Source organism: Lithobates pipiens, unplaced genomic scaffold (genome assembly GCF_037356315.1).
Source record: "Lithobates pipiens isolate NorthernLeopardFrog02 unplaced genomic scaffold, aLitPip1_a1.2 Scaffold_25, whole genome shotgun sequence".
NCBI lineage: Eukaryota > Metazoa > Chordata > Amphibia > Anura > Ranidae > Lithobates > Lithobates pipiens.
Genome location: NW_027507787.1, coordinates 190,121,975 through 190,138,607, shown reverse-complemented (window position 1 = coordinate 190,138,607; position 16,633 = coordinate 190,121,975). Strand labels below are relative to the sequence as shown.

The 16,633-nt window shown below is 40.1% G+C and overlaps 1 protein-coding gene across 1 annotated transcript in view; it reads right to left on the bottom strand.

Annotated features, from left to right (window-relative positions):
• Positions 1–16,633, bottom strand: part of KAZALD1 (Kazal type serine peptidase inhibitor domain 1) — an 87,076-nt gene that overhangs the window by 2,309 nt on the left and 68,134 nt on the right. Inside the window, exon 4 of the mRNA XM_077455330.1 lies at positions 2,757–2,904. Within this exon, the coding sequence (XP_077311456.1) occupies positions 2,757–2,904 (148 nt within the window). The remainder of the gene's footprint in view (positions 1–2,756; positions 2,905–16,633) is intronic.

Here is a 16,633-nt window from a genome sequence, read left to right as displayed (position 1 = left end):
ACTAAATATAGTGTTATATGGTTCATTGGGACTGTGGTGTTGGGGGAATAGAAGGGAGTGGTCTGACATGAATCTGGTCTCTCCTCTCCCTTTCTCCTGCCTGAATCCATAGAGCTCAATCAATCAAAACCAGAGTTTGTTGGCTTAATATATGTGCTTGTTTTACATTTTCTCCAATTATTATTCTTTTGACTGTTTCTGCTGGCACAGTTATTTGTCACAGCAAATCTTTAGCTGGTGTCAGTTGTAAATTACTGAATTTCATTGCTAAGAAATCTTTGAGTAAAATAAGATTCAACTGCTTTACGTGTCTAAGTGTGTTTCTAAGTGTTTTTTGTTATCACAAATATGTGGGAACCCAGAGTGTCAGAGCTGATGGAGGATTTGCAAGGTCAGGGCAATCATTGGGGTACAGTTCTCTCAAGCAGCCCTCATGGGGGTTTACATTTACATTTCCTATTTGAGCCAAAACTTTCTTCATTTGTGACTCAAACTCTCCCCCTCCCAGACACTGCAGCTCACAGTGGAAGGGTTTCAACGACACAGGCAGCACTGTCAATCCAGAAAGCAGTGGGCAGAACTGGGTGCCTCCAAGTGTTGACTGACAAGCTACAGGCTTGTGAATCAGTAATGATAATACTGAAACCACAGCCCCTGCAAAATATTTTATTCTAAGTAGGAAAGGAGAAAAAAGGCATGAATCAAGATAATAGAGTTTATTCTAAACAAATAGATAAATACAAGGAAAATACTACATGTTCATAAATAAGTTACAATATTCTCATTTGATAAAATAGTAAAAGTTGATGCCCATGCAAGGGTAAAAGCTGAATAAATGGCTAACACGTTTCAAGGGGTTTCTCTTTATCAGAGCCTTGGAAGATAAAACCTGGACTGTATAATGTGGTAGGTTTATTTAGAGAGGAATGAATGAATGGGAGAGGTATCACATGATAGATGATATCTTTCTATAGGCAGATTCTCCTTTATTCTAGTAGTACTCCTTTCCACATTGCAGCACTCTATATAAGACATACCAAATATAAATAGGTAGAATTGCAGACGCTATTCATAATGATGGAACCATGATAGTATAAAGTATGTATATGAAAAAGTTAATATTAACAAAATAAAAGGTAATTCAAAATATAAATTAAAAGTATATAATAAAAACATATATTTTATATATAATGCAACATATATAAACAGACACTCGCCTGTGTATTTGTAATAATGCATGACAAGTAGACTTCTGCATGGTTCGATGAAACACGTGCATCGAAGTATTGATATTATGCATTGTTGCAGACATGAAATATGAAAATGAAAGGCTGAAGCTACAAAATCTCTCCTCACTGGAGTGAATTGACTAAAATGCAATTGCAAAAAAGATATATTGATGCCATAATGTAAGGTTGTGACAGGATATATTTGTTTACTAAATAAAGTGTGCCAGTTTCAAGTGAACAGGATATCAAAAGGATTGGTAATATGGAAGAGATAAAGCTTTATGTGACCTACTTCAGCACCATAAGTTATATACAGAGGTTATAGTTCATTACTTGTTAGTGTTGGTCATCAGGACCTACAGAAATAGCAGTGACATAGATGGATGGAACCAGATATAGTGGCCAGATGTACAAATACATTGCAGTCTCAACAATGCTTGTGGGCATAAGTAAGGATGGAATAAGCCATCCATATTACTGACCTGCACACTGGCTGGTTAGAAAGTTGCAGCTTGTGGTCAGTGGTTACGTGCCCGAGTTGATCGTTGGTTGACCCTGTAATCCTCCTGCCAAAATGCTGTGTTGTACTGTATAGAGTCCTGTATTAGTATCATGCGCCTTTTTCCTCCTTTCCTACTTAGCCTATTTGGACTTCCCCCAGTCAGTTTAGGCAGCGGGACACGCATGGTCTTTTTACACATTTTATGATATCATCTGAAAATACTACCACCTTCTACCTTCGCCGGTATGAGTGTAGGAGAATATATATATACTGTTCACACCCAACATTTTTTATCCCACTGTTGTGAAAGCAAGTACAGCCTACATGAGAGGGGCAACTCTGCTCTGAATTCAGGAGCAGTGCAGCATCGTTGCCATCCCATCACAGGAGGATGCATTAGGTGACCATCAGTGCCAAGATCAAGATGTATTTGTAGGACTTGCAGAGGGACTAAGAGAAAACTGTAAGGCCGCGTACACACGCGGGGACTGTTCGCTCAACTTTGTCCGCTGAACAGTGTTTCGGCGGACAGTCCGCTCGTGTGTGGGCTTTCAGCGGACAGTTTCAGCGGACAGTCTGCTGAACAAAGTTTTTCGGAAATTCCGAAAAACTGTCCGCTGAAACTCTGTTTCAGCGAACAGTCCCCTCGTGTGTAGGCTTGTTCGTCAAACTAAGTTCCGCGCATGCTCAGAAAGGATTTACACGCCGAAGTTTGCATTGCAGTGTATAGGACGTCGTATTTTTCGTCCCGTCGTACGTGCCGTTCACGTCATCGCGCACGGTTTCAGCGGACTGTTCGTTCGTCGTGTGTGGGCAAGTCCGTCCATGCTAATTTTGAGCGGACTGTCCGCTGAAACTGTTTGGCGGACAAAGTTGGGCGAACAGTCCCCGCGTGTGTACGCGGCCTAAGTGCTGATGCATTAACAAAATGCTGCAGCTTATAGTTTATTTTAATGGGCGGCTATAGCTCTACTTTAAATGTGCTCTATGCATATTTGTTGGTCTTAAGAAAATATGAGTTTTACCTGGTGTTAGCACAGTGAGTGTTGCTTCTGCCATAACGTCTCCAACTTTGTTTTTGGCGAAGCAACGGTATGTTCCCTCATCCGTGATACGAACTGATTGTATTTGAAGCCACCCCGTCACTTCATACTTCTGAGGACCTCCTCTAAACTAGAGAGAAAAAAAATTGTTAGTAAAATACACTTGCTATAATTCACTATAAAGGAATTCAGAGAAATGTAGATCTGTTGGGTAAACTGATAAAACTCAGAATATATTATATATATATAAAATGGTCTATTGTATAACTCCACTCATTAAAGTGTTGCTAAACCCACAAGAGTAAAATCAGTCTGTATATGCAGCATAGCATGCTTGTTATGCCCACTGTGGAACTTAAGGGGTTAATCCTCTGCATTGTGTAAAAAGGCAGTTTTATCCTGTATGCATAAATCTCCTTCCCCTCCTGCACTGTATAGCTGGGGAAGGCCAGCTAACACAGGCAGGGTAGCCGCCCTGCACATGCTCAGTTATGTCTTTTATGCTGGAGAGAACATTTCCTTGTTCTCAGAGCTAGCCAGGTCACATGATATTGACATCACACATGTGGGCATGTATACAGGCTGTAGTGGAAAACTCTCAGCACTGGAAAAACTGTGCAGTTTATTACTGACCGTGGTATACAGATCATCCAAAAAATGTATATAGTAGCAGTATTTTAATGTAAAAAGAAGATTTATAAGCTGTAGGCACTGGGGGGGGCACAGATGAACTATTTTGATATTATTAGGTTTAGTAACACTTTAAGTGTCACGGATGTCCTAAAGAAAACCAGAGGCACATCCCATACATGTAACTCAAAGGATGTTATTCTGTATGCACTCACATTACTACAGACTTGCGACTGATAATTCTGATGGGGAATTTTCCCCAGAGCTTAGAGAATGAGGTGAAGCTCTGCTGGCTTTCATTATCGAAATATGTGCAAGCAAAAATTCAGTTTTTTTACATATATATTACTTGCATGTGATTGGGTATTCTTTGCAAAGTAAAACTTCACCACTTTTACTATGCTCTGGTGAAAATTCTACGGAAGGTATAACTTCCCTTGCAGCCTAATTGCCTTCAGAAAATCAATTCATAAGTGTTTTCATTTAAAGATTGCTCTCGTCACAATTAGTACAGAAAAAGACAGATGTGTTAAAATACTGGTCAGTTAGATAGTCATTAGTCCATCAGGTGGTGAATAACCCTGGTAGCCAGAGGTAATGGTTTTAGACTAGGGAGGATACAACAGAGGGGGGGAATGTATATCTCCGTATACTGGGACTTTAAATGAAGCGCACAAGGAAAGGGGGTAGTACGCCTCCATCCCTAATCTAAATTCAAAAAATAATAAAAGAGTATGGGACTTTAGATGAGGCAGGCTCAAATACAACGTAAAAGTAAAGAATTTTTTATTGCACATGAATGTCAAATTGCGTAACGTTGTATATAACAAATAATTACTCAATGCATATGCAGACATCATGGAGAGTACATAGCATACATATAAACAGGATGTAAAACATGATTACCAACACAAGGGAGAATAATTGTGCATGTTTCATAAGTATGATAAAAATAGACCTAGTAATATACTATTAAATTCATAAAATGTTAATGGAAATGTGAGGGGATACATCCTCAAAATCTTGGCGCGTTTCGTCGGTAAGCCGACTCATCAGGAGCGGATGCTGAATATCTGTAAGTAATGGCAGATGTTCTCAATCAAAAAAAGCCCATGATATGGAAAGTATTATATGTAAAGAGGTTTATGTAGAAAAAAAATAGATGGTCAAGTCCACAAACTTATATGGAATATATATTGGAATGCTGAACTCGAAAGATACTGGTATGCATTTTTTTGCTAGAAAATTACTTAGAACCCCAAAACATTATATATTTTTTTTCTAACACCCTAGAGAATAAAATCTCGGTCTTTGCAATACTTTTTTTCACACCATATTTGCGCAGCGGTCTTATAAGCGCACTTTTTTTGGAAAAAAATCACTTTTTTGAAGAGAAAAATAAGACAGCAGTAAAATTAGCCCAGTTTTTTTATAATGTGAAAGATAATGTTACGCTGAGTAAATTAATACCCAACATGTCATGCTTCAAAATTGCGCCTGCTGGTGGAATGGCGACAAACGTTTACCCTTAAAAATCTCCATAGGCGTTGTTTAAAAAATTCCACAGGTTGCATGTTTTGCGTTACAGAGGAGGTCTAGGGCTAGAATTATTGCTCTCGCTCTACCGATCATGGCGATGCTGCAGGGACCACTTTTATCTTGTAGTGGACCGCCCCGCTGAAGAAGGGGATACCGGGGTTATGGCAGCTAGCTGCTGCCATAACAACGATATTCCTCTTCAAACAGCCGCCGTAAAACTGCGGTGGGCGGTCCGTAAGTGGTTAATCTCCTTCCCGTGGCTCAGGGTAAATTTTTATTACCAAAAGCGGCAATCCCAAGCCACACTCAGCATTGCATCGCAGTATCCTGGGAAACTTACTTACCTTGTCCCCAGGATCCTGCAATGTCCTCCCACGTCCCTCACTGTGTGCCGGGCTCCATCCCCTGCGAGCGTTATGATGCACAGGGACGGAGCCTGGTGCCAAGTTCAAACAGTGAAAAAAACAAAACGCATACAGTTCACTGTAATCTTACAGATTACATTACTGTATCAAATCATTTCACATTCCTTTTGTTCCTAATGCTTTATCCGGTGCCCTGCATGCAGTTTTATATTATATATACTGTTCTTTCTGCCTGGAAACTTGAGATTGTCCATAGCAACCAAAAAGTGTCCTTTTATGTCAAAAGTAGTTTTAGACCTGCTAGAAAACAGCGATAGAACACTTGCAGAAATGAGCGATAGTGATTTGTGGGGAAATTCGTCAAACACTGAAAGTAACAACAGCTACAATTCTGCAACTGAGCAAATTTTAGTGTTTTTAATTTGATTACATTATTGAATAAATATTATTATTATATGTTATAATTATTTATAGTTACTTATTATATTATAATTTATGATTTTGTGTTTCAAACTTTATCATACCTGGGATGTCTACTAGACTCTGGTTTGGACAGATTTAAGTGAATTATTCTTAAAAATTACAGGACTACAATATAAAACGCCAAATTTCTATGTGAAATAATGTACCGCTTCGAGACGCAAAAATTTGACATAATCATACCGCCAGGGAGGTTAATAAGTGCCCTGGATTACTATACAATGGAGCAGAAGTGATAAGAAGGCAGGACTATGCCAATTCCTGAAGCATTCCAATACATACTTATCTTTATTGCAGCAATAGAACAGTAAAGGATACTCTGGTTTATATATATTGTGGTACAAAGAGAATGTCTCATAAGAAAGCATTATACAATCCTACAGTTAGTAGTCAGACACAATGCAAAACATGCACCAGTTGTACACCATACATTCTGTGTGCCAGGTAGGTTATGACTGAGGACTTTTAAAACAGAACACTTTATACCCACCATTGGATACGGTTTTGTCAAAGTGTCTTATGGCCTCTGAAACACTCATTTAGAGGTCCCAAGAGGCAGCTTCTGCAAATATTTTTGGTATAAAAATCACTGTTCAGGCACTTGCTATTATGGGATGACAACTGGCTCACAATTAGGAGAGCACCCCTAGTGGAGACATCAAGCAGCCATGCGGTCACACATTGCACAGGCATCATCCACCAATGGTGCTATCATGAAACCAGTTCTGAGCAATGATGTGAGTATGTGTAGACAGTATGTGTAGACAGGAAAACATTTTCTTTATAACAGTGCTTAGGGGTTAAAGCTACTTTAAGTTGGGTTTTTTTTTTCCTACCATTTCCAAAGAGACACCAAAACCTAAACAGGATGACACACAATGCACCCCTTTATAAATGTAGAAACGTTACAAAACAACTCTTTGTATTATAAGAACATACAAAGTTTCATCTTGACTACTCCATTTCGAATCCTTTATATGTTATATCATATGACTACTTTTATCATACCAATTCTTTGCTACCTAGATTGTGCCAGCCAAACACTGACTTTAAGGCTCTATTCACACCTGATGCCGGACAGAATCGCTGTGATTCCAATTGTTATTTTAAATCGCTGAAAAACGCAGGACACATTTGCGATTCCATTACTTTTAACGGCACCCCAATTGCTCTGCGATTTTGCCGCAAATGTTGCACAGTAAATCATGCTTCAAGCACAAGGCTTGCTGCTCAAAAAGGAACATGAGCTTCTTTTGGGTGACAGAATCGTGTTTTGCGATTACAGCGTGAATTACCGCCCATCAATAGTGGCAAAATCACAGTGCGATTGGGGTGCCATTTAAGAGGAAGTAAAGCCTGATGGGTTTTACTTCCTGTTTTTACCCTGCAAAGTAAAAACATAATGGGGTAGTATGCATCGCATACTAGCCCATTTTGTTGCACTTACCTGCAAAGAAAGCCAGGGATGTCACTAATGTCCCGCTGTGTGAAAGCGTCCATCTTTACCCCTCTTCCTTCCGGGGGCCGGCTTTATGACTGGCCAGAGTTGTGTGACATCAGTCGACAGTCATGGCACGGGCCCTAGAGAAACGGCACAATCATGCTCTTTCTTTTGTGCGCATGCGCCCATGACGTTGCCACAGTCATATATGGTAAATATCTCCTAAACCGTACAGGTTTAGGAGAAATTTCAAGTACCTACAGGTAAGCCTTAATATAGGCTTAATTGTGGTTTACCACTTTAAGAAGTAATGGCATCACAAACGCGTCCTGCGTTTTGCAGCGATTTAAAATCGTGGCCAGGATTCCGCCCACCATCAGGTGTGCATGGAGCCTAATTGGGAGTTATTTTCACCACATAAACAAAAACATAAATAGTAATTATCTGATGTGTGTGGATGACAGCGCTGGACTGGTGTACGTAAAGTTTGGTTATCGGTCAATATTAGGGCTGTGGAAACTAAAGATTAATTCCTCGATTATTCGTTAATTTTTTTGATCAACCAAAATTCTTTTGCTTGGTACTCACCTCTCCGCCGGCTTCTGGGTCTTCAGGGAGTTCCGTCGGAGATCCGGTGACGTCACGGACATCAATGTCACTGGACTCCTCCCACCTTCCCGAAGTGCCTCCGTCTGCTAACGAAGGGAAGGGGGAGGAGTCCAGTGACGTTGAAGTTCTGATTAAACGTACCACGTACAGGGAAGGAGTTAGACATGAGGTCACCCGCTGCTGCCCTACGGAACTAACACGATTGTCGGCTTTACATGCTGTGTTTTTATCATCTTTATGTGAGTAGTTTGCGTTTGAACACAAAAATGAAATCTTGTACTTAAGCGGTGAGCACTTAGATCTTTTCTTTCTATCCATGACCTGGTGTCCTTGCTGAGATCTAAGGAGACGTGAGAGAAGTTTATGGTCAGTGTTAACCCTTTTGATACCTGCTTGCATGACCACCTGTTTGCACAGGGGTCCATGCCATAAGGTAAGAGTGATTAGTTAGACCGGAGGTGGAGGGATTGTCACGCTACTGTGGAAAAAAAATGACTTATGTCAGTGCTACAGTTTGAATTTAAAACATATTTGTGTGAACTGTGAAGTTAAGTCATGGATTGTGGAAACTTACTAGTGTCGGGTGATTGTATATTGTGTATACTACATTTACCACTGACAAATTCAGAGTTGTAATGCAAGGAGATCAGCTAAAAGTAGTTGGATCTGTATCTGTGTTATAATTAATCGAAATTAGTTGTTTAATTGATTTAAAAAAATTGATTAATCGAACACGAAAATTTTAATCAGTAACAGTCCTAGTCAATATCTTTGTAGAGTAAACAGTGGACACGTGGGTGAGTATATAGGATCACCTGAAAACAAAAAATCATCTCATCATGGTTTGTTTGACACTTTATTGGTAATAACAAATAACATGTGGAGCCAACGGGTTTTGGGGGAAATGCCTTCCCCTTCCTCAGGGCTGTTTAAGATAAACTGAAAATTGTTCATGCTCAAATATACACTTGTTTAATACTGTTGGCACTTCTGCAGAGTGTCAGTGTTCTATGGATGAGATGCTGCCTAAAAAGCAATTAGTATTTTGTTTGTTTTTGTTTTCAGATAGTTTATTCGATTTTCTAATGCTTAATAGGGACAAAATCGACAATCATGGTTGATCATAGTGATGAGAAGAATCCAGGCCGGGGCTGGAAAATGTTTCTAGTTTCTTATATAAATGAAATTTTAACTGTTAACGTGGTCCTCAGTTGGAAATTTTTCTTTTCCACTTATTATAATGTGCAAGTGCTAGGAAAAGTTTCATCCAGAATTAGGACTTTTCATGGTTGTGAACACGCCATATTGGATTTATAAGCAGATTTGTGTGTGTGTGTGTGTGTGTGTATATATTATATTGTATACTTCTAAATAAGCACTATACATACGGTATATATTTATTAAATGTTGCTTCACAAGTAGTGGTTGGGGACCACCTTTTTAAATTTGAAATGGGAAAAAGACCCTCTTGTGGGAAGGCAACCAAAAAATAACCAAAAAATGCACAACCGTTTATCTTGAAAACCACTTTTTATTACAAAACTCTAAAAAAAATAGCCTTGTTAAAAACACACATGGCCATATTTAAGCCAAGATCCATTGTACACATCAATATGCAGTTGATACTTTGGCAATATTACATACTGTATTTATTGGCGTATAACACTCACTTTTTCAACATGAAAATCGGGTTCAAATAGCGTGTGCGTGTTATACGCCAATACTTTAATTTTAGCTGTCTTATTTCAAATTGAATTTTTTTCCTGAAACTTCCCTCTTAAAATGAATGTGCATGTTATACACCTGTGTGTGTTATACGCCGATAAATACGGTATCTCTTTGGAGGGTTTGATATTCAGCAGATAGTTTGTTTGGGCATCATGCAACCAACGCGTTTCTAGATTTTTTAAATTACTCTCTTCCTCAGAAATGATTAGATGCCTTTCAATTTATCAAAAAAATATTACCACTTGTCATGATGACTGCCAATATCAACGTTCACTTGCTTGTGAGCTGGGGTGAGTTCATGCAGGGATCATAACAATTCCCATAAAGAGTTTTGTAGGATTCCCATAAAGAGTTTTGCAATAAAAAGGGGTTTTATATATAAATGGTTATGCATTTTTCTTTTTTGGTTGCCTTCAAAATCCCATAAGAGTGTATTTTACCCACTTCAAGTACAGAAATAGGGATGGTGGCAACCACTTCCCAGAACAGAATAAATATACATTAGAAACCTTTTTAAACTTAGTTGACTCAATGATGCCATCATCCAATGCTCTGATGAACAGTTTTTCAGAATTTTGTATGAACCTTTGAATGAAAATCTAACCATAAAGCTAACTATGTATAGTCAGCGTTACATATAGCTAGTTGGTCTCTTTTTTAAAACATTTTTTTTTGTCTGGAAGGCAAAAAAACTGTTCTCAACCAATACCTCTCCAAAGCAATAATAAATCACCCCCTTCATGATACAATAGTTTCTGCAATCCAGTCAATAAAAAAATAACTTCTGTAAAACAGATTCGATTTACAGGTGGGTATCGAACTAAGTCTGTATTATGTTTACCATATACAGCAACAGTTATTTACAAACAGTTGTAACGATCATTTGTATTCATGTTCAGTTTAACAAACATGGATAGGGATGCCCTGGCACTTTCCCATAACCATGGAATTCGGTCTGGAAACTCACTATCACTTTACGCTTTAGTTTTCCAGTGGCCTGGAGTCATCCCAACAGACCAAACTCAAGTTCCAAAAATCTTTTCACACTAGAATTACAAGTACCAGGAAACATAATATTACTTTTTGTCCTTGTCTAGTTGAGAAATAAGCTGCTTTAGATTCTAGAAATTTAAAGTGAGCTAAAACACATATACAATAAAACACAGTTTTCTGAAAGAAATGGCTGTTTTAAAAGGAAATGGTATGAATATCACTTGTCCATTAACAAAATACTTTACATTCTGCAGATATTCATTATTTTCATTTTACATGATCCTTCCCTTCATCATTGTTGGGAACCAGCTATCTAACTGTGTCATTGGTGACATCAAATGAGATGAGTTGGGGTCAGTGAGAGATGGTTCTGGATTGACAAATTTTGTTTTACAAGGCATGTCTAACCAAGATGAATACTGAAATTTAGGATGCATATTGAGGGGATTAAACTACTGGCTAAATTACTCATCTACTAAACCCTATATTGCCTAAACTGTATAGACACCTGCCCATTACACCTACACTTTATTGCAAAAAGTATGTAGACTCCCTAAAAATGATTAGGTTCAGGTGAATCCAGTCAAGAGTACTGTCAGGGTGTATTCACACTAGGCACAGTTGCCTTGTACTGTTCCTGAATTTGATTGTCCCTGTCCCACTCCCCCACTGGTCTGCACCCAATTTGGGCTGGGCATGCTTACGTCATCACCTCTGCCAGCTAGACCATAGTGATCCCTGCTTCAATGCTCTGTAAGTGCTCAGTGATCTATGAAAGTTCGGTGCTCAAGCATAGCTAACAGTTACACCTAAACATACTGTGCCAGGGTCTAATTGAACTGTACCCCAAACCACTGCTTTCAAGTGATCCTGAAGACTGTACGCTGAACCTTGCCCAAGCATGATTCAAAAAAAAATAAAAAAATCACACTACAGAAACGAATCAGGCTTTTGGGTAAACCATGCTACGACACAGTTCATACACCTAATGGGAGTACAGCAGATAAAGACATTCTAGATAATTGTGGACATTTTGGCAACAGTTTGGGAAATCTCTTCCTTGTTTCAACATGGCTATGCCCCTGTGCACTAAACCAGGTATATATAGTCATGGTTTGACAAGTTGGGTATGAAGGTACTCACGTTGCCTGGGCAGAGCCCTCGCCTCAACCCTACTGAACACCGGTGGGGTGAATTAGAATGCCAGGTAATCTTTCCCAACATCTATACCTAACTTTACAAATGCCCTTTTAGGATGACCAGGCACAAATTCCAGCAGACCCACTCCAGCATTTTGTGGAAAGCATTCCCAGAAGACTGGAGGCTGTTATAGAGGCAAAAAGAGAGGGGACCATTCTATAATAATGCCCATAGTTTGGGAGAGGATGTCAATCGAGTTGATACTGGTATGATGGTGAGGTGTCCACAAACTTTTTGAGATTCAGGGCATGTTTTTCTAGCGTTCCAGTGGCAAGACCCAGCCTGTAAATTACTCACTTCACTTCTAGTTGCCCTGGCCATTACTAGGGACCATACCTAACCATTGATACTGATGGTTTATTTATTTTTATTTTGAAGCATGTAGCAGAAAAACGCATTGGCTTGGCTTCAGAAATGGATCAGACTGAGAATTCTATAGAAGGGATCTATCTAAAGGAGCCACAGGAGGTCATGGGTGTTCACTGACAGCTTCAATATTACTTTTTAAAGTTTCAGCATCCCAGCTCTTTTCTATACTAATATATATAGTTATAAACTCTGAAACATAATCATTCAGTTCACAGGAATCTGACAGGTACTTTGGATCATCTTTTGTGAATGTAAGTCATTTTATTGTTGTCTGCATAAGTCATTATGCAGCTAAACAGTAATTGGCTTGTCCATGTTGCCAGAACAAGTTTGCTACACGGGTGCTGTTGGGATAGGTATTCCCTTCTTGGACTGTGCATCTTATACTTTTCTACTTTTGTACTGTTCAGGTGGGTATGATCATATTTAAACACAGACACACCATCATATACCACATTCCAAACTCCAAAACACTATATTGTGTAATTTAATAATGTAGGACAGAAAAAATATGGAAAAAATGTATAATTTTAGAATACCCCATAACTATAACATGTTTTTCGTTGTCTTACTACTGATATTTGATATACCCAGGCAAAGTATATTGGAACATATAATGGATCAGTAGAGCCTAGTCCGATTTCTTCCTTTGGCCCACCATGTGTTCATCTTTAGCTTGGCATCTGGTTGAGTTTAATGAATCAAAGTCTTTGTTATTTTAACCTACAAATAAGTTTTCATTAAAAAGTTAATTAGGCTTCATGAAAATCAAGCTCTCTCTTTCCACAAACTTTTGGCTCTCTGCCCAATAGAATACTAAAAATCCTGAACTTAACTCCAGACTGTGTGGTCAGAGATCAACTTCTCTCCACAAATATATAGACACAAAAACAGAACACAAACTGGAACACAAGGCTCATTATAACTAACTTGTGCTCCAGCTTGAGAACATTATTAGCAAGCATCATAACTGCATCAATCACCTAAAGAACAAGTTCTGTACAGCAAGGTTGTCAGCAGTGGCGGCCCATCCATTAGAGGGGCACAGGCACCGCCCCCTCTATCACTGCATTCGGCCCCCTTATCTACATGCAGGGTGCCGGACACATGGATTCCAATGGGTGGGCTCGGGGAGCAGAGCCATGTGCCCCGAGCCCACCCAGTTGTGTGACAATAGTAAATTAATTTAATCCTCGCAGGATAATAACACAGGTGGCGTTAACGACAGGTGGTGCTGTTGCAGAGTTTTTTTCTTTGGCGCAGAAGTTAGTGCTGGGACAGCGTGGAGTGAGAGGGAGCAGCGTGCAGAGGAACAGACCCCCCTCCACCCCCAAGAGCGGCGGATAGGCCCCCCCGACTGGACCAGGCCCCCCATGACTGTGAGTGGCAGTGGGTGCCCCGGGGACTCACAGTGGCGGCAGAGCAGGGCATTGTGGTGCGGAAGCAGGTGTACTGAGTACAAATCACTCCACAGACACATACAGAGGAGGGAGGACATCCAGCAGTACCGGAGGGGGAAGGCTGACAGGGAGAGGCGGTAGGTAATTGAAGTTCAGACCAGAGAAGGGACAGTGTGAGACTGATTAGCGAGCGGTGGGACTGAAGGTGACTGACTGCTAGTGTCAGATTACAGGGGAGGCTGTGCAGAGTGACACAGAGACACAAACGTCAAAACCTGACTGACAGTATATGTGAGTACCTGAATATTGTGTGTACCTGAGTATTGTAAGTACCTGAATGTTGTCTGAGTAGTGTGTGTGGATCGTTAGTACCTGTGTACTGTGTATACTTGTGTATTGTGAGTACCTGTGTATTGAGAGTGGACGTGGGCAGTGAGTACCAGTACCTGTATTGTATTGTTCAGTATTAGTGTCAGGAAGCTAGATGTTAGGTATTTTGGACTGGGTATAATCTCCAATCCTCATTAAATTAGTAGGTACAATGCCGGGCGGGTGTGGAGATGTGACACGGTGTACATCTTGCAGCATGTATGCGTTCCTTGATCATCTCATCAAGGGCGAATGTAAGCACATTTTTTCCCTGGAAGCCCAGGTTCTGAATCTAGGGAAGCAACTGTTATCACTGAGAAGACCCTCCATACTAAAGAAAAGTCGGGAACTTAACCACCAGGTGTCGGCAGGGGCCAGCACAGAGGCGGGTGGAGACAAAGAGGTGCAGGCACTAGAAACAAGTACATGGGTGACAGTCAGGAAGGAATACAAAGAGAGAGGCGCCTCTGGGTGTAGATTTAAAAACAATTTTTAATCACACAAAGATAAACAACTCACATTTAGAAGGTTAAAAAGCGCAGTAGATAAAACTGTCCAGGGAGTGGAATCATCAGATCGGTCCAATCATCCTGCCGACTGGGAAGCTGGAGACTGTCATATCCAGAAAGCTGCTGCAGAAAGAGCGCTGGTCATGGAGACAGAGCGAGGCATGGAACACAGGCAGAGGATGATGACGTCACTGGCATGCTGCAACCGGTTTCGTGAGTGTTTGGGCTGAGATGGCAAGTCAGCCGTGCTCCTTCAACAAGCTGAAGGGGGAACCTTGATGAAGGAGCGTGGCTGACTTGCCATCTCAGCCCGAACACTTTTTAACCTTCTAAATGTGAGTTGTTTAACTTTGTGTGATTAAAAAAATGTTTTTAAATCTACACCCAGAGGCGCCTCTCTCTTTGTATTCTTTTATAGTTTGGAACATGGTTTCTGTTTCTCTTGAGGCTGCCCTGTGTGTATGAACTCCCTGTCATTGGATCCCTATCTCTGGCAGAAATCCTTTATGGACATATAGGGTCGTTTATGAACTAATTAAACAGGTTTAGCCCCAACACAGAACCCTGGGGGACCCCACTTCTCACCCCTGACCATTCTGAGTATTCCCTATTTATCACCACCCTCTGAACTCGCCCTTGTAGCCAGTTTTCAATCCATGTACACACCCTATGGTCCATGGCAAAGGACCTAACTTTGTATAGTGAACATTTTTGGGGAACTGTGTCAAATACTTTTGCAAAATCCAGATACATCACATCTACGGGCCTTCATTTATCTAGATGGCAGCTCACCTCCTCATAGAAGGTAAATAGATTGATTTGGCTAGAATGATTCTTCATGAATTCATGATGATTACTGCTAATGATACCATTTTCATTACTGAAATCTTGTACATATTCCCTTATCATTCCGCTCCAAGAGCTTGCATGCTTTTGGTGTTAGGCTAACTGGTCTATAATTCCCAGGGATGTATTTTGGCCCTTTTGTAAATATTGGTGCTACATTGGCTTTTCTCCAATCAGCTGGTACCATTCTAGTCAGTAGACTCTCAGTAAAAATTAGGAACAATGGTCTGGCAATTACTTGACTGAGTTCCCTAAGTACTCTTGGATGCAAGCCATCTGGTCCAGTGATTTATTAATGTTAAGTTTCCCAAGTTTATTTCTAATTTTTTCCTCTGTTAGCCACGAGGATGCTTCCTATAATGTGCCATGAGGAAAACACTGCAGTTCTGGTTACTGAAGCCCCCCGATTCCCTTGTGAAGACTGAGGAGAAGGATAAATGCAATACCTTTGTCGTCTCCCCATCCTTTGTAACCAGATGTCCTTCCTCATTCTTTATGGGGCCAATATGGTCTGTCCTCCCTTTTTTACTGTTTATATACTTAAAGAATTTCTTGGGATTTTTTTTGCTCTCCTCTGCTATGTGTCTTTTGTGTTCCATCTTAGCCACCCTAATTGCACCCTTACATTTCTTGTTGCATTCTTTGTAAAGTCTGAATGCTGATAATGATGCCTCAGCCTTGTATTTTTTGAAGGCCTTCTTCTTTACTTTGATATGCATTTTTACACTGGAGTTAAGCCATCCAAGACTTTTGTTCACTCCTTTAAATTTATTTCCCAATGAAATTCACTGGCTAATGCCCTTTTTTAATATGTTCTTAAAGCAAACTCATCTCTCCTCTGTGTTCTTTGTTTCTAAGATTTTATCCCAATTTATATCTTCTAGCAAGGTTCATAGTTTAGGGAAGTTGGCTTATTTGAAATTCAGTGTCTTTGTGTTCCCCTTGTGTTTCCTATTTGCGTAATTTATACTGAAGCCAATTGACCAGTGATTGCGGTTTCCTAAATTGCCCCGTATTTCTACATCCATGATCAGGTCTGTATTTGTGATAATCATTAGATCTAGTAACACCTTGTTTCTAGTTGGTGCGTCTACCATATGACCCATGAAATTGTCCTGCAAGACATTTAGGAACTGGTGAGCCTTAGACGAATGCATGGTTCCCTCCACCCAGTGTGTGTCTGGATAATTAAATCCCTCATTATGATAACACTTCCCATCCTTGCTGCTAATCCAAATTGTGAAAGGAGGTCTGTCACCCCTTCCTCCCTCAGGTTAGGGGGCCTGTAGCATACTCCCAGTATTATTTTCCCCTTAGCTTCAGCTTGGAGCTCTACCCATAAGTATTCCACCTCCTCCCTAGCTCCCTTATTGATGTCATC